Source organism: Acomys minous, assembly GCF_964271855.1.
Source record: "Acomys minous genome assembly, chromosome: 14".
NCBI classification, from domain to species: Eukaryota; Metazoa; Chordata; class Mammalia; order Rodentia; family Muridae; genus Acomys; species Acomys minous.
In genome coordinates this window covers 111,446,811-111,466,110 of record NC_140496.1, presented here as the reverse complement: position 1 = coordinate 111,466,110, position 19,300 = coordinate 111,446,811, and the positions used below count along the sequence as shown (strand labels likewise).

Here is a 19,300-nt window from a genome sequence, read left to right as displayed (position 1 = left end):
CCATACTCCCCACCCTCGCAAGCAGAATTTATCAAATATGCTCTTTCTTGCCTTTTTTGTGACTCTATTTGATGTGTGTTGTGGGTGTAATGCATGTGTGTATGTGTGTAACATATATATGTCTAATTTGTGTATGTAATGTTTGTGTGTAACATATGTATATGCATGTAACATACGTATGTGCAATTTGTGTGTGTGTAACATGTGTGTGATACATGTGTATGTGTGTATGTGTGTAACATACGTATATATGCATGTTGGCCATAAGCAAACTGCCAGGGAGCAGCATCAAGCATCCTTGTACACCACTCTTCACCCTAGTTTTTGAGGTGAAATCTCCCACTGAGCCTGAGCTCACCAGCTTGCTTACCGAAAGAGCCCCAGTTAGCCCTAGGGATCTTTGTTTTCAACCTTCCTCACCAGAACTAGGCTTCCAGACTTGTGCTAGCCTGGCTTTTACATGGTTGCCTGGGATCCAGACTCAGGTTGCTGTATTGATGCTTCAGGCACCTTAACAACTGAGCCACCTCCTGGTTCCACCCACCACTTCCCCCTACTGCTGTGAAACAATGAGCATACAGCTGAGTTACAGGAACATGTGCTTGAAGGGCTAGTGATCATGCCAACATGGTCCTCTGATTTCTCTGTACTTTACCAATTGTCCTCCATGCATACATACACAGCAATGGATGAGTGAATTCAAACAGCTCAGGCCTATTTTTGCTTCGAAAACAACACAAAAAGAACTCTATAATCAAAGGGACAGCTCTTCGAAGCCTTACCTGGAATAATTTATTGAAGAAGGAAAGACAAAGAACTGAAATTACACACACACACACACGCACACACACAGAGATTGAACCCTTAGTATTTGCTGATCAGTAACCACTTTGATATTTTAACATTCACTGTTCTTTCTTCTTTCTAATGTTCTTTCCACCTGAAAAAAAAATTCAACCAAATCAAGTCCATGCACTGCAGTTCTAAATGTAGCTGTGCAAAGAGATGCCCATTGACTGAAGTTACTTTGTTGAAAAGATTAGTAGATTGGGGGAAATTATACTTGCTAATGAGAAATAGAATTCACAACTACAGCATAAAGCCCAAACACTTTGTGCTCTGCTCTGCTCCACCCCCATTTACACAGTCCTATTCTGAGGAGGAAAAGAGAAAGTTCATAACTTATAGAGAGGTCCCCAAAAGCACTGGTTTTTACCAGTTACCAAACCAGATTTTTTTTCCAACATGAGGCATATCAATGTGTCACCCTATTGAAGATAATTGTCATTTCTTATATCTTACAATCATTCTAAAATTTTTGGAATAAGTAATATGTACTTCTGGTTCATGGCTATATATACTTCCTTCCTTTTTTTTTTTTTTAAGAAAAGATCTTACTACCTAGCTCTTGGCTAGCCTGGAACTCTCTACGTAGACCAGGCTAGCCTCAAACTCCTTTCTAAGAGACCAAAATAAGATAGTTAAGGTAACAATAATATAAACTATGTATTTCTCTCCTTTTGCTAAATGTTTTGCTTATTTTTTATTTTCTATCTTTGAATGTTTTACATATGTGTATGTATGTGTACCATGTGCATGCCTTGTACTTGTGGAAGTCAGAAGAGGGCATCAGATCCCCTGGACCTGGACTTACAGATGGTCTGTGAGCCACTGTGTAGGAACTGAACCCAGGTCCTCTACCTCAGTAACAAATGCTCTTAACCACTGAGCTATCTCTCCAACCCTTGTGCTAATAGTTAAAACTGAGGTCAAAATGCATGTATAAGTTTAAAAAACAGTTGTCTACCACAGCATCTATCAGTGAACACTTGGGCTGTTTGCAAGTGTAATTAGGATGGTGTTTAATGTTTCATGTTACTTTTATAAAGTTTGTGCCGGTCTGTTACTTAACTGTCCTTCTCTTTAACCACTGACCACTTGGCTCTATAGCCCCATTAGTGTCTTATGAGAGGTTGGTGATAGATGCTCCTCAGCCAGTGCTGTGACCAAATGCCTGAGGGATGAAGGGTTGGTTTTGTTTGCGTTTCAGAGGCTCCTGTCCAAGGTTCCTTAGCTCTATTGATTCTGGCACATTCTGAGACAAAGCATCATGGTAAGAGCCCCATAGTGGAGCAGTGTGGCTCAGTGCATGTCCTACAGGAAGCTGATAAGGATGGGAAGAAGGAGTCAGGAATGACGTGTCAAAACACACACACACACACACACACACACACACACACACACACACACCTCTGACAGTGGCCTGCTCCTTCCAGCCAGCCCTCACTTTCAGCCTCCACTACTTCCCAACAATGCAGTCATATTATTACGCTGTCCAGAAAATAATCACTGATTATGTCAGAACCCTCAGGACCTCATCACTCCTTATCAGCTGCCAACTAAATTCTCAGTATCCCTCCAGCATTTGGTGGACCCTTCACGTCCAAAGTGTAACAGGAATATTAAGTGACAGTGAGGTCACATCCACCGAAGGACCACGTAACTAAGGAGACAAGTGTGGCAGGTGCCTTGAAACACTAAGAACTGGGTTCTGTGATGTATTCCTGAGACGTTATCAGAGTTAAGAGCATAAAGTCGCTGCGAATAGGCTGTTTATTGGGAGCAGATGGCTACCCACAGGCAAAGATAAAGGACCCGATGCTGGCCCTTCTCTTGTTACCTCACAGTGAAGAGCATAACAGGGGCACTGGAGATCTTGGAGACCTCAGGATGTGTTAAAAAGAGAAAAAGATCTTCTGCCCAGTGACAGGCTTCATCCTGTCCTCACACTGGGGAGAAGAGGAAGCGGTGGGTGTTGGGGTGGGGTTTGGGGGGGTAGGAAGAGGAACACTTGGGAGAAAGACACCACAGCGCGGGAGGAGCTTACACCAGAGTGGGTAAGGGGGCGGGGCATGGAGGGAAAACAGGAGAGACTCAGTGAAGACAGAGACCCTTAAGGCACTGTGCCATTCCCTACGGGCTTGAAGGAGACTCGGAAACAGGTTGAACCAAGTGGGACTTAGTACCGTGTACCTTGGGAGCCCAGAGTGGCAGCCACAGATCCTGCCGAGGTCTGGCAAAATGCCTGTGGGGGGTTATATGATCCATGAAAGAGGCAGATTGTCCTTATCAGAAGGAGATGTTGTGGCTCTTTAATGACCCGTGGGTGTGATTAGCTAACAAAAATCATCTTAAGTAAAGCTTGTGTACTCGGAAGCCTCCAGCTACCATTAACAGAACTAAAAACAAAACAACAGCATCAACAACAACAACCAGTCTCTGAGAACCCACAGCTAACGCACCAAAGCTTCCACATGCAGCCTGACAACAGTGAGGGCTGGGAGTCTCCTACCTAACCTCGCAGAACACCCAGAGGAAAGCCTCAGGCCAAGCACATCCCCAGAGCAAGCTGTTGCAGCTTACCTATGCATGGAGAAAGTACAGAAGAAGCAGTGTTCAGAAGGTTCAACACATAGCAGTCGGACAGTGTAAGCCAGTAGCTTTGAGGTGGTTCTTTTAAAATTTCTTTGGTAAATGAGTCCCTGGGTCAGGTAAGTTGCAAAGCCACCTTAAGCCCTTCCTGTTTCAGGATTTCATACAAAGCTGCTTAAGAGCTTCAGAGTTTTGCAAAGCCCTGTGCTTCCCATTTAAAAATCATTCCTTTTAGAAGGAGCTACCCCCAAAGCCCACAGTTTTCTCCCGGATCAGCAGGCTCACAGTCATTATTATGAGTCACAGAGAGGGTTGCAGCATAGTCATTGTTCTGAATTTCAAAAAATTCCTCCCCAAGCAGGGCATGGTGGCTCATGCCTTTAATCCCAGCAGAGGCAGGCAGATCGCTGTGAGTTCAAGGCCAGGCTGGTCCACAAAGTGACTCCAGGACAGCCAAGGCTACACAGAGAGACCCTGTATCGAAAAACCAGAAATAAATAAATAAATAAAAGAAAATTTTAAAAAATTCCTCCGCACAAAACTACAAAAGTCAGAAAGTGAGAAATGTTTTTAAGGTTCAAATGAAGTTTGGTGCCTTAAGGAACTAAACTCAAGGCATTGTAAATAAGTTATATATAGTTTATCCTAGTTGGTTATTGAAAAACCACAAACATCGAGGACCCTGAAAGGGACCCTTAGCCACATCTTTCCTCAAAACTTTACAAATTTCCTCAAAATTACATAGATCTTATGTGAATATGATAATGTTTGTATAAAACGTAGGCATATATATGTGTGTGTGTGCATATATGTGTGTGTGTGTGTGATAACATTTCAAATGTTCCCAGATTTATCACTGGTCCATGCTAGTGTTTGTGCTTGTATTATGTCCATATTTAAATATCATATGCATTGTGACTCCTGTGGATTTATTTATCAAAACATCTTTGAATTTGTGTTCTGCTGTAAAACCCACCACTAGATCAGCTTTTCTCTCCTCATCTGCCACAACGTTGCTGGTTGTAGTCTAGGGTTTCTCTCATCTTTATTTAATCATAAAAATTACAAATTCAATGACTCTTTGAGTCTCTGAACTACTTAAGGTGAAAGCAGGCATCCGATGCTTGTGGTCACGGAAAGGATGTAAGTTATTTTGAGCTTTTCTGTCCTGATGTTAGAGAAACGGTTCTCTGGGACAGAGCCCCTGACTTCTGCCAGCACTCAGCCTGTCTCTCCAGCCTCCTCCACCGCTGCTTCCCGTGAGAACAGGCCTTTAAGTGTGTTCCACACAAACAAAATGCCCAGGGCCCAGCAGTGAGAAGGCTCAGCAGAAAGGCGCTGGCTGCTGGGCACGATGGCCTAAGTTTGATCCTAGGACTCACATGGCAGAAAGAGAAAGCTGGCATCCACATGTTTTCCTATGACTTTCACACATGCATCCACACATCCACACATATACACAAAAACGTAAATAGAAATGTAATAAATTTTTAAATAAAAAAATGTTTAATGAATTGCTCAATTACTATTTTAAAAATAATTCTGGGAATAGTGCCACACACCCATGTATTTATAACAGGTGGAAAATTAGTTCCAAACTACCCTGAGCCACAGAGCTAAACCCTGTCTCAAAAAACAAAACAAAACAAAAAAACAAAAGCAAATTTAAAAACATAAAATTTAGTAAGCCTAAATGAAGAGTTGCCACCTTACAACATCCAGAAAGACTGTGCCAAAGTCAAACTGTACCAAGTACACTGCTAGGCACTCTGTAAATGCCTGTTTGCCAGGACGCGGTCTGCAGTGGTGTGGCTACGTCTCTGTCTAACTGTCTCCCTATATGCATGCATCTGCCCAGCTCTGTCTCATCTCTTGTCCTCTGACTACCACCTCCTCAGGACTGCCGACCTCTCCCTTACCCAAAGCCCTCTAAGCCCTCTCCTGTAGCTTCTTTTCACTCCCCATAAACCTCCCAGTGCCTCCCACAGGGACCTGGCCGGCCAGCTCACAGCAGACATCTGTAATTAACGAAAGGAGGGAGAAAGGTCATCCTGGAAGGGCACCAATCATCATTAACGAGCTTCCAATGACCGCATCAATCAGAATTATACCCACTTACTTGTTTTGACTACCTTTCCCCTCATCATTGACACTGTCATTTTTTTTTTCAGCACAAATCCTTATATGTTGGTTCTAATGGTGAACAGTATATGATTTATTATTTATATATGGATTCTCCAAATCCAGCAGTCCTCCACACCGGCCCTTTGAAATATAAAATTGTTGGACAATCCCTTGAAAATTCTCAGAGGGTTTTGGGTCCTTTGCAATTCTAAACTAAGGCTGCAGATAGACGAATCTGGACACCGGCCAAGGCATTATTAAACTTTGACACTGAAATGTTCCATTATTAAATTGTAACTTCACAGCTAAATTTTACCTTTTGAGGACATTGAGAGCAGTGAGTGCGTCCTCCTGCTGCAGTGGGACACTCGTGTTTCTTAAGGGTTTGCTGCTTTCCCAGTGACCACACTAAAACGAGAAAGGACGAACTTCCTTGGGCCGAGTCTTATTCCTTAGAACCTTGTTGGTTTTGGGTTTTTGTTTTGTTTTTCACTATAACCTAAAGTGAGAAAGTTTGCTGTTGTTGCTGCTGTTCTTAAAAGCAAAATGTTTAACTTGCATCCCTGGGTTCTACTCAGCCACTGCCTCCTGCCACTGAAATAACTCATGTGGACCAGTCAGGGTTTTCATCAATTGAATGCTACTAAAAAAAAAAAAAAAAAAAAAAAAGCAAACTGGAGCCTTGCTGATTCAAAGCAACTTTGCAGCCCGAGGAACACAGATTCCCTTCCTGTTCCCCAGTGCGTTCCCTATTGATGTGCCATGGTTTTAAATACAGCATTTCTGAACCTTCTTTACCACGTTACTATCCAGTTTTAAATAACTAGGGATAAAATATATGCAATCATTTTTATCTAAGTTATAAAAGTGTGTAGTATTGTTGGGGTGCAAAGCTGTTTGAAATTTGGAAGCAAAAAAAAAAAAAGACAGTGAAACGCATTTTAACATTTAATTGAACAGTTAATTAAAATGTTAAAAACCTAAATTAAAAAAAAAAAAGAGTAAGTGTCCCCAGATTAAGTTTGAGTGCACTGAAAATTGGAAAGGTCAGGCTAGAGAGATGACTCGACAGGCAGAGTGTGTGTTGTACAAGCACATGGACCTAAATTTGATCCTTAGCACCCATGAAAATGCTAGGCACAGGATCGTGCACATGTAAGGTGATCAGTAAGGTCTGCTGCCCATCCGCTCCATCTGAACTGATGTGCATCAGATTCAAAGAGAAACCCTGTCTCAGAGAGTAAGGTGAAGAGCCCCTGAGGAAGACAGCTGATCCCATCCTCTGGGCCTCCATGAAACATACACGCATGCACATGTGTGCGCACACGCATGAACACGCACGCATGCCCAGGAAGTTACCACTTCTAGTTCCTGAATATTGCAAACCAATCCTATTAACTGACTCTTTCCAAACCCAGTGCATCTCATCCTGCAGAGGGAGTAAAAACTGTTAGCACTGAATGACCTGTTTCCTTTGTATGTTTGCAGGCAAATGGACACAGTTTTGTGCATATGGAACATGAAAAAGCTGTTTTACTGCTGAAGAGCTTCCAGAACACAGTAGACCTAGTTATTCAACGTGAGCTCACTGTCTAAATGTCTTTTATAAATAGTGAAGATATGTCAGGCCAGAACTAATGTTCAAAAAATAAATTTATACATAGAAATAAAATTTGCCAGTTGCTGGACCAATGGCAAACATCAGTGCCAGGTGTATAATACTGTACGTTAGCCTTGACCACCCCGAAACACGTTACCAACAAACACGGCGTTCGCCCGCGCACGCGTGCAGGGTTCTGTATCAGTCCCAACGGCAGCCCTCTGGCTGTGCATTGGTGCGGTTTTGTTTCTGTTTTTGTTTTTCTAATCAAATAAGTTGTCTTCTCAAAGTGGATTTCCTATAATTTTGGAGCACGGAAGCACACACAAGCTCTTTACAAATTCTGCTCTCCATCAGAAATACTGCCTCAAAAGTTGTATATAAAGAGATGTAATCCCCATAAAGTATTTCTAGCACAAGGTGTATGTTGGCATATATACAAAAAAAAAAGAATATAGAAAAAAACCGATATTTTCGTAAACATCTTGGATTGAGAAAGAAAATATATCTTAAAATAAGACTTTACTATATTGAATCTTTTTCAATAAAAATTACATGATTAAGCCTTATGGAAGCAACTGTACATAAAGTATAAAGTATTTATATTTGGTTCCACAGCCATTTGCTAAATTCCATTAGCATTGTGAAATAATTCATAAATTATCCATTAATCTCTGGGACCTGAGTAAAAATCAGAGAAGGTAAATCTGTTTGATGCCATTAGCTAATTAAGAGGACACAAGCAGACTTCAGAGACAGACCACACGTCTGCGGACCACTCTCTTCACCACAGCCAGAAGCAGTGAGTCATGGGCACGGGGCAGCTTGACACTTTAATGCTCTGTTTCCTCGGGGCCATGTTGAGTATAAACTGTGGCCCCTGTGATTCCTTCACTGTAAATGTGGAACTTATCTGTGTGCTGCTTTGTTTAATTTGCTACTTTTAAATCATTTTAAATGAATTTTGAGAATTGATAACATTTATTATAGAAAAAGACTTGTTAGAAAGCTATGGTGGGTGATTTCAAACCTTTGGTATTGAAATATGAAACTTCAGATACAATTTCTCAGAGCTGTGGCCTACTGACATCATTAATCTTAATGCCTTTCTTAGTGGACAGAAATGGACAAAGTGTTTTTTTTCTCCAAAAAAAGTTTCAAAGAACATAAACACGAATGTGATCACACTAGAGAAAGAAAAGAGCCTAATTTATGTACTATTACACTCTGTTTCCCTTTGTGAAAATTCAAATTTTGTTTTATAATCCTTTAAAATATTTCTTTTTATAGTAGTTATTAATTTGATTACGACATTAATTTGCAATTTCAGATGACCTTTATGTAATTGGTTGTATACATTCCCTCATATATCCACATCACGTTTTATATAATAAATTTATCTCATGTGCTAGAGTTTGAAATATTCTATAGAGTTTTACAATAGAACCACATATGGATGTCACCAGAGCTCTGAGGATAATATTTGTAAGTTTATGTTTTATGGGGGCATTGAAAATATTGTATTTTTGTAGGATCTATTAAAATGAGTGCCACTTATTAGAAGTACAGTGGTTTTTTGGCATAGAATGTGTCACTTGGAAACAAACGTTACTTCATTTTACAGGCAGTGCACTAGTTTTGGTATTGATTTATATCAGGGTGACACAATCTCATGGTTTTACAGACTTTGACAATTAGCTACTGGTTCAGTATGCTCTTTTTGGGCATACTACACAGACGCAGCTTTTAAGTGCATTTTAATATATATAGAAAGTATCTAATGAGAAATGTCTTTCAAAGCCCAATTTTCTGTGTCAAAACCTCATGGCATATCGCTGTATGTTCTAGGCTCAGCCTTAATCAAGAGAAGCCAGCCAAGCTCAGAGCGTAGTGTGGTAGTTTGAAATACCCAGAGAGTGCCCACCAGGACTGCACAGCCAGCTACAGGAGAGGCAGGAGGCAGCCAGATGGGGGCTCCCCGGGTGACTTCTTGTGACAGAGCACAGGTACCCCTGGGCCTTCAGCTGAGGGGATGGAGCCCGCTCCGTGACGGATGGCATTGCCAGGGGCCTTGCTTTGATGCTTCCTTCTCTGTGGCTCAGCAGTGGGGAAGAGGCTTCCTGACCTCTTGGGGGAGGTGTGGATATAATCCAGGCTGATGGGCAGATGGTCACAGGGAAGGGCATTTTCTGGCTTAGGTTAACTCAGTGGCGTCACTACTCACTTGTGGTGGGGCACTTCTCATTGATTTCAATAGTGGCCCGAGCCAGTAATCCACCCCAGGCATACCACAGAGGTGTTGACTTTTGGTTTCTGAGTAACTAATTTCCTGCCTGAAACTAGAACCTGGTTTGTGTCAACAAAAAAAACAGAAGACAGGCGTGTGCCTTAAAAAGGAAAGAAAGAAAAAGAAAAGTCCGCAGCACGAAGAAGTGGAATTCCCAGTGGCACTATGAAGTCCCTACCTCTTAAGGGGCCCTGGTCTCCCTGCTGAGGAAGCTGCTTTGTAGACATGGACCGATAGGGCGATGTGGCGGAGGTCCGAGACACTAGAGGTAAACAGAGCAGAACTGACCACGATAGCCAAAGTCTGTGGGGTTTGCAACGGTTAGGCAGAAGGGGCCAATTTAAAAAACATTTCACAAGGCATACAGCATTTTGTCATAAACACTTTATTTAGGTGACTCTAGGCTGCCAGGCAACATAAGGGACCGAAATGTGTCTCGATGACTGACGCCTGTGGAAGTGTGCCTGTCCCTAAGAGTTGTCCGGCTGTGTTTGGATCCATAGGCGAATCACACCTCTACATCAGAGCTGTGACCCAGCTCTGTTTTGTTTCTAGAGATGAGTGTATGCAAAAACATTGCTGTGACTCTTTAAACGTGGGGTGGAGCTCCTCTTTACCGAGTGTGAGGTAAAGACAGGTGGGCCACAAGGGATAGGAAATGAAGAAGGGCTTTGATTTACATATTATCCAAATGCCAAGAGGAAAGTTCACAAATTTTCCAAAAATGTTAAGATGGAGAAACCTAGAAACGCTTAATTTTTAGACGTAAAAGCCCGTCTTAGTGTGCACAGCACCGTGTAAGGGGTGGAACACTGCTCGTTTCATCTCCTCCTTCCCCTGGTTTGGAGCTGTCCTCCACCATTTTCTGCTTCTCTTTGGCAGGAAGATCAAGGGTTTCTATTCCAACAACACATTCATGACCTAATCAAAATTCATGTGGGTGTCAGACTGCCCCTTGAACCTCAGGGACTCCCTCAGCATGTCTGACCCATGGACGGCGACCAGCCCACAGAGTCACTGAAACATCAGGTCAGCAAAAAGTAACCTTAGGAAAATAATGAACTTCCGTCCACTAAGAAACGGGCCCTTTAGTGCAAAGACAGCAGGGCTGAAGTGCTAGCCAGACAAAGCCCTGTGGCAGAAATGCTCACCTTCCGTGGCTCAACCCATATTCAAACACCACCCAGGGACACACCCACTTCCCTCTCATGGGTGTAGCTTCTGGACCCAACCGTGACTTTGGTGAATTTTCAACATTCAAGACTTCTTACACCGACTTTTTTTTTCCTTAGCAACCCTAGGAGAGGCACTTTGCCCTGGCACCCTGTGAAAACATGCTACGGCGATCAAATAGAACCCGGGCTGAGGGGACGTGGGTGTGCACTGGGGAACGCACATAGAAACTGTTGCCAGAGACGGGTATGTTGGCTCTCTTGCACAGCTGTCTGGCTTTCGTTTTAGTCTACAGGACGCAGTGAGTCTCCAATTCTGCTCTGACGCACCTGGGCCCGTTTCTGCTTCTAGCACGTGAAGCTGGTCCCCCCTGGACTCACGCCTTACCCACCCACGCTATTCACAGGAGGTTGGGTGTGGTTTCCATCCCTTGTAGGCCCTGGAGCTCCAGCTGCCAGAAGACTTAGCACATCCATCAGCTGAGGGATTCCACCTTGGCTCGAAAGGAAATCCCCCCAGGGGAGGAGCCAGTGCTTCGCCATTCTGATAGCAGCAAACAGCTCGTGTACAAAGGTATGAGAGGGTGGCAGTGCCTTAACAACGCCACATTTCCCCTCTGTGTTTATTTTCACTGTTGCTTCTCTATTCTAAGTGTTAGGATTTTGCCACACCAAGGCGCTTTCTCTGAGCCTGCTTGTACGCATACTGAGGCACCTACTAGTCTTCCCAACCTTTAACACTGTGAGAAAATTATCCAGAAACACTCTCCTGTGAGGGTAGGAGTGTGCCTGCACTCTACACTAAAGACTCCAACAGTTCTGAAACAACAAAGGGGAAAGACCACTTTAAGATGTTATTTTAAAGCCAACAATAAAAATGAAGGAGTGTGGGTCCCCTTGCCGTCTCACTATGGGTTGTCTTGATTTTCCTAGCAGCCATTTTGAGAGGGTGGGGTGGAATTGGGAGATAAGAAGTCATACTTTCAACTTTAGTGGTATCTTGACTGTCTGGGCTCTGCAGATGGATCCTATAGCATCACCTTAAGTAGGGAGAAAAAAAATTTAAATGACAGGTCTGGACCCAGCATATGCAAATAGCCAGGAGTGCTAGGATACATGCATTTCTTCCAAATTTCAAAACACACTCTTGTTTGGGATCGACCTTGTTCATGGTAACACCATAAATAATTAGATATTGGGAAATTTCAGGCAGCATCTATGCAGAAACTGCTGAAATCCTGTGGCTCCTTTTCTAACACTGGACTGGTGTAGACCCGGCCCAGTGCACAGCTCCACGCCCTGGCATCATGAAAATGTCTTAACAGGATCATGCTCCTCCTGTGTCCACTGCCTTAGGACACACTTTCAGTGTGCAGCATTAGAATTAGCCACTCGGAAAGGCAGTCACCAGTGCAGTGGTGATGCCTTTAAGCCCAGCACTCTGGAAGCAAGAGGCAGGTGAGTCTTTGTGAGCTCAAAGCCAGGCTGGTCTACATAATGAGCTCCAGGACAGGCAGAGCTACACCTTGTCTCAAAAGTAAATAAATAAAACAAATAAATAATAATACAGAAATTTAATTGTTAAAAAAAAAAAGACAGCAAGCAGGGACCAACATTTTAGGTCTTTGCAGTCCCCTGTAGATTTAAGAATATTGTCATGGCCTGGTGTTTAGCCCGTGCCATGACCAAGCCACCTGTGTGCCACTGGATTGCACAAATCTACAAATGAAACCGTCTATTTGTCCTTAGGAACAGCTTGTTTCTTCTCCCTGCCTTACCCAGACTGGGTGCTCTTTGACTTCTGTGTGCCCCAGTGCTTCACTGCCTTGGTGCATACTGGCTCTCTGGAGGCAAACTTCTTTTCCCAGCCTCCTCTCTAAGTTGCCAAAATCACACTCAGTCTTCAGGGTCCTGCCTACTTGCCACAATTACCATGAAGCCTTCCCATCTTAATGGGGGGGGGGGTAGATTCTTTGACAGTACCACCAACATGGTGCCGTCTTCACTCTGCCTGAGCCCTTGGCTGCTTGGTCTGCGTTATTTGTTATCAAGTACAAGGTCCTCAGAGAAGGGAGAGAGAGAGAGAGAGAGAGAGAGAGAGACAGAGACAGAGACAGAGAGAGAGACAGAGAGACAGAGAGAACAGAGAGAGACAGAGAACACACACACACACACACACACACACACACACACACACACACACACACAGAAAGACAGACAGACAGAGAGGACAGAGAGAGACAGAGACAAAACAGAGAGAAAGAGAGAGAGAGAGAGAGAGAAAGACAGACAGACAGAGAGAGACAGAGACAAAACAGAGAGAGAGAGAGAGAGAGAGAGAGAGAGTGTGTGTTCCCAGAAGCCTCTGGAGCCTTCTGGACAGCAGCCCCAGTAGACCACAACAATTCTCAACCTGTCTCAGGACCAGGCAGGGTGAGTGCAGGCCTAACAAGTATGGACTTAGATGGTGACAGATGTGTAATCTGTGCATCCTAGCTTGCTGACAGATGTGTAATCTGTGCATCCTAGCTTGCTGACAGATGTGTAATCTGTGCATCCTAGCTTGCTGACAGATGCGCAATCTGTGACTTAGATGGTGACAGATGTGCAATCTGTGCATCCTAGCTTGCTGACAGATGTGCAATCTGTGCATCCTAGCTTGCTGACAGATGTGCAATCTGTGCATCCTAGCTTGCTGACAGATGTGCAATCTGTGCATCCTAGCTTGCTGACAGATGTGCAATCTGTGCATCCTAGCTTGCTGACAGATGTGCAATCTGTGCATCCTAGCTTGCTGAACCTCGTACCTTCTGCCTCTTCTGTAGACTCACTGTTCCCACTTTTGTTTGGGGTGGAGAATCCTCTAAGCCAAATTTCCCCCTCTTCTTGCTATTTCTTCTTCTCAAAAGTCTTCAGAAACCTTGTGCTGTTTGATTGCTGGGTTTCATTTCCTTTTTACATGTCCTAAGGACCCCAGCACTGCCAAACACCGTTAACAAAAATACATTTGTTGTCCAGTTGAAAACATTTTATTCATATCCTTTTAATTAGTTCAGACTTTGTTCCTTCTTGGGGAAGGCCATGCATACAGTTGTCAGAAATATCCTAGAGACATGAAGGATGGTGTGAAAGTCACAAAACTGTGGCTTTAAGCATCTTAGACGCCAGCAGGCCCAGGACCCCATCTTGGCCATAGCTCTCAGCCCTGGTGGAGTGACTGTGAGGCCTGTGTGGGGTCAAGGCTGAATTTAGACCCATTTAATGTAAAGGTCCATCTGGCTGTGCATTGTGACTAGGAAGGTTATTGGCTTAAACTATTTTAAAAACACAAACGTGGGGAGAAGAGTAAAGGATGTCATAAAAGAAAAGAATATGAGACGTTCAGAGGAGAAAGGAGGCTCACATAGTCAACAGGACACTTTCCTGGGGGTACAGGCCAGTGTCAGACACCTACAACCACAGGAAAAAGTCCTGTAGAGATGTGAAAGTGTGTCATTCCTGAAGACAAGGGAGGACCTGAGGGGACAGCTAATACACTTCCTAAGTTCCCCAGAGAAGGGGCCTCTCTTACCTTTGTGTCACCACTACCCTCAAATAAAAACTGAGAGAGCACAGAATTATTTGTTGCTTTTCCACAAATTTCCCTCTTTTTCGGTTTCTGAGTTCAAGCCTGAGATAAGCGCTCAATCTTTTGAACAAGTTTACTTTTTGAGGAGCATGTAGTTACAAAGAGTCACCACTAGGTGGAGAGCGTCTTCCTAGCTTCGATGCCAGCGTCTGGACAAGTCTTCACAGCGGGTTCTTTGCGTGAGTTGCTAGTAGGAGAAACCCCCCAATTCCCACGCTCTTCATTAAGATTGTAATTGTGCTCTAAGCCTAAATGATGGATTCTGTATCTTCTGTAGTAAAATGCTCATGATGAGTCAACTTCCCAGAGTGCATATTTCTCTCTCAGCCTTGGACCAGTGTGTGTTGAGTTCCATCTTCCCTCTTCAGCAAGCACATCCCCTAGTTTCATAGTTTTCTCTAGTTTACTTGAGTCTTCCAAATATTTTGGCTGATCTCCCTCATTTTATCCGCACTTCCCTTCGGTTGACGTGGCGATATATTTGTTTTAAACCATCATTATTTACTTTGTAAATTATCTCTCCAAATCTTTGCCTCAATGGCCTCTGTTATAAAAAACACCAATCAGGGTCCTGCCTGAATGTGTATTTATAGAAATGTGTGTTTGATATACACCTTGGCCTCCTCAGTGGCACACTGTGGTTCCGAGATGTTTACAATCCTGGGGCCTCTGATGGCTGGGTCCAGGGGAAAGAAGCCACGCCTAAGCAAAGGGTGTCTTCACCTGAGTTTCTCCCTTGCTGGTCCCATCAAAACCTCCCCAGGAAGCTTCAGACTCCCCTCAGCTGACAGTCTTGTCCTCTCCCAGCAAAAGCAGACGGGAAGACAAGATGGTTTTCTCTGAAGCTTATAAAACATAAATCCTGGTGTTTTTCTCCAAAGGAAGCTTCTTTCTTCTGGCCACAAGGTCACCAGCTCCTACAGTGAGCTCTCAGCAGATTCTGGTCAGCCTCTTTAGGGGGTGTCTGCTGACTAAATTGCTGTGACCTCAAGCCTTCTGGTTTTATGACACCGGGCCGGCTCACCAGACGAGCCCACGTCCCGCTCCTTTTGGGAGGCTAAGCACCCCTAGACAGCTAGGACTTGAGCAGTGTCACCTACCAGCATGCACAATGGTGTCAGCTACAGGTCTCTTCTTTTGGAAAACATTTGGCTTTCTTCTCTGTTTCATCATTAGCCTTTCAGACTTCCACAAGGTTCTAAAAATCGGGTTGGTTATGGAAACGGGAACAGAAACTGAGAAGGACCTTGGGACAATGCTCCCCGTACTGCCGCCCCCTCCCTGTGGAGCTGGCACTGCCCCAGTGCTCATTAAAGTATCTTATTTATTTGCCTACATAGTAATCTTCGTGTTTTATGCCTGGAATATTCTCTCGGTCAGCGCATCCCTCCTTGTGCAGGGGGTCGTGATCCTCTTGGCGTTTAGAGCTCACTGTTGTTGCTTTCTAGCCTGCCAGCTCTGATGCAGACACCCTCTTCTGCTCTGCAGGAGGAAGGGATCCAGGTTGTGTTTTTACATGTTCAGGGTGTTAACCAGGTTGGTCAGTGGAGTAGCTTTCAGTGGGGGAAGAGAAGTCTGCCCAAAAAGCGGTCACAAACTTAAGGGGCCCCGACACCTTCCCTAACCCTGCCCCACTGTGCAGCCACTGTGCCCCACTGTGCAGTGAGAGACAGGTGACTTGATGAGGACCAAGGTTCACTTCATTGGTGTTCATTAAAGCAGAGCTCTATGAGGGGGGCCTGGGAGGGAGCATCGGGCGCTGGCAGCCTCTTCCGACACTGTATGTAAGTTGTCCCCAGTCACTCATCTTGACCAGCTTTCTTCCTGATTTAAACCAGCTGGTAAACACATTTGCGTGCAGTTCTTGAGCCTTACTGTGGGGTCCATTCGACTTGGCAGGAAGTAGTTTGCATCTGATAAGACCTCGCAGCTTTCTTCTGACCAAGGGAGACAGCAGCAAGCCCCATCCTGAAGCAAGCTTTGTACAGTCGCAGAGGCAACTGGTTGCCCAAACTGCCCCTCTCTGTGCCTGCCTCCCCATACAAGTTAGATGCGGTAACTAACTTCCTCCAAACACACATGCACGCGTGTGTGCGCGCGCACACACACACACACACACACACACACACACACACACACACACACGGTCCCTCTCAGTATTAGCACTCCTTTTTCTTTTCTTTTTCTTTTTTTCTTTTGCATGTATCTCCACAAAATCTGGGCCTCTGGGAGCTAGGCCCCTGGGTCGTCATAAATAGCTCAAAAGTAAGAAAGCATGACGGTGGTTTTCCTTTTTTAAGTTATCTTCACAAATACTCCCACAGGTTCAGCTATAGCAGGTTTGTTTGTTCAGCATGCTTCTGGCCCTGTAGTTTGAATACCTGTTGTTCAGGGCCCTGTGTGCTGCTGTTTCCTGTGTGTGGAGCGTGCAGATCCCCAGCCTCATCTCCTAAGAGTTCTAGTCTGCAGTATTACTACCTTTTTTTTTTTTAATTGTCAATGACTGTTTTAAACCTTTCCTTTTCTGGCTGTCCTTTTAATTAAGTCAGATAAACAGAGGCATCGAAGCTCTACTGTGGGAACAGCTAGACATACAAGTCCCACCCCAGCCTTTCCCATTGGGAAATAGTCATGTGGGCACAGACGTGCAAGAGGCCTGACCGCTGTGTCGGCATCACGTGTGAGGGAGAGCGCCTTCTCGCTGTCTCCCTCGCTCTGGCAAACGGCAAAGGACGCCTTAACACGATGTGAACATTCTAGAAGGCCAGCTCCTGCTTCTCACTTGTGTTCATTGTCCAGAAAGGACAGTCTCTGGAAACAGAGGCGGCAGTACCGTCCAGAACAGGCCGTATTAGGCCTGGCCTGCCACTCCTTCTGAGTCAGCCCTTCAGGGCGGCTGTCCTCAGGGACCAACGCCAGGGAGAATGCAGGACTAGAGCATCTAAAGGCTGGACAACCATGGCCTACAGCTCCAGTCTATGCCCTTGAGGTATCATGTTTATACAGAAAATAGGACCCAGAGAGGCCAACAGGAAACACAACTTAAACTGCACCTAAGATATTAAAACTGACTGAAAAGTAAAAAACACAGAGTTCCTGGAACTAGCATGATGCAAACGCTCACCAGTGTCTTTTAAGCAGCTGAAGTGTTCAGTCCTGACGGGCCTTTCTCTAGGGTCCAACAGTGACATTTCAGCTGCCTGCTCCACATTAGCTGCTAAGAAGTGCTAACTCTCCAGCTTACCAGGGGGAGGTCTCTCCGGAGAACAGGTAATTCTGTTGGTTGTTGTTGGGATCCCGTTTCTGTTTGTTCCTCGAGTTTAAATTTTGAGCCCCACGCCTTTCTTTAGGATTAGTCTAGGGCTAGGGCAGCACTGGTACAATTAGGACGTACTCAGGTACAGTAGCTGCACAGCCACCCTGGTGGGGAAGAGCTAGAGTGACTTAGCGTATCTGTGCGTTAAAATACAAAGTGTTTAGCAGAAACATGCAGCACAGCTGCATTTGACGATGAGATTGTGCACTTGGGAGGCCGAGGCAGGTGGATATCTGAGTTCAAGGTCAAACTGGTCTACAGAGTGAGTTCCAGGATAGCCCAGGCCACACAGAGAAACTCTTCCTCCAAAACAAAACAGAAGAAAACAACTCAAAAAGTTTAAAAAGGGGGAAGAGGTTGTCTTGAAATCACTTCAGTTATTTCCTGACCTCCAGCACCACTTTGAGCATAATAGGTACCCAGGTTAGGAGGCATGGAAACACAACCAGTGGCAGCCATATGGAAAGTCCACTTATTGTAAAAAGTTGATAGCGTCTGCCCCATAGCCTTTGTCACTTCACTCTTGAGTCAGGTTTTAGAATTCCTAAATCTTTGGGGCAGTGAAAAATAATAAATATCCGTTGTTAAGGAGACTGGTTCTTTTTTCAATGGTGTACTGTTACACGAAAAACAATTAAAAAAAAACAAAACTAAAAAAAACCCTGCAAGTTGTGTCTGCCACACTAGGGTATTAAACATAACAGAGAATCTCTTAAATAGCCACCAAAGAAATACATTTAAAAATTAAAAATTAAAAAAAAAATTTAAATAGAGTCGGAGCTTGGGAGATGGTTCAGTATGTAGAGGGTTTACTTGCAACTTTGAGGGCCTGAGTCAGGACCCTCAGAACACATGTAAAGTCTGGGCAGCTTCCTGTCATGCACTGCCTCAGAAGGCAGAGACAAGTGACCTCCAAGGCAAGCTGGATTAGCTCTGCCTTCAAATGGAAGGCCCTGCTCCCGTATGTCAGTCAGGTGGAGAGAGGTTGAGGAAGATATTTGGCAATAGCTTTGGGCCTCCACACACATACATGCACACATGTGCACACCCCCCCCCAAACATACAGATGAACTCACACAAGAGCGAAAGCATGCGAAAGACAGTGAAGTGGAATTTCAGTTCTTAGTCCCTCACAGGGGCGCTAGCAGAATGGAAGTCTTCCCTGTGGGACAGAGGGGGTAAAATTACCACATACAGGAGATGGGCGGCCTCTCACAGGGGCTCATTTGCCCAAAAAATGAGCTACAAGGAGAGGGTCAGTCAGCCTTTGAAGCTGGTCACACTTCAGTTTAGCCCTTGGCAGCTGGTCTTCCTCTAGGCATGAACCACCTGACTTTAGACACCACACATAAACTAAGAGAAGGAGCAATTTATTCCTTGGGCCGTCTTTACGGGTTATTCCATTCTGACTTTCACGGTCTTGTTAATATATAGACATGTAGTCTACACACACCAGACTTTTGTGTTCAGCCTGCTCCCTAGCCTGAGTGCTCAGATCCCTCATAAATTCCAGAAGTCTCTGAAGGACTCTGAACGTTGCCAAAGGCTTCAGCAAGGAGCTCTAACAAGCAGGTCAGGAACTCACTGATATATCTTGGTTTCTAGAGAAATGGTTTCTAGGAGGCTGCCTCAGTCGTCAGACACATGGCTTTGCTCTGACTGCCCAGACTCCATGCGTGGTGGGCGTAATGTTTTAATCGTGTGTATTAGAAAGGTCCCAAGGTGAGGGCGTGTGATAGTT

General features: G+C 44.5%; 1 protein-coding gene across 13 annotated transcripts in view; it reads left to right on the top strand.

Annotated features, from left to right (window-relative positions):
* Window positions 1–12,791, top strand: part of LRRC7 (leucine rich repeat containing 7) — a 474,653-nt gene extending 461,862 nt beyond the window's left edge. For 12 of the 13 annotated variants that reach the window (XM_084757043.1, XM_084757042.1, XM_084757040.1 and 9 more), the window contains one exon: window positions 7,045–12,791. In XM_084757043.1, the coding sequence (XP_084613169.1) occupies window positions 7,045–7,152 (108 nt within the window). In that variant the 3' untranslated portion in view covers window positions 7,153–12,791. The remainder of the gene's footprint in view (window positions 1–7,044) is intronic. The other variant, XM_084757050.1, reaches the window with a different exon arrangement.
* Window positions 12,792–19,300: the final 6,509 nt, after the last annotated feature.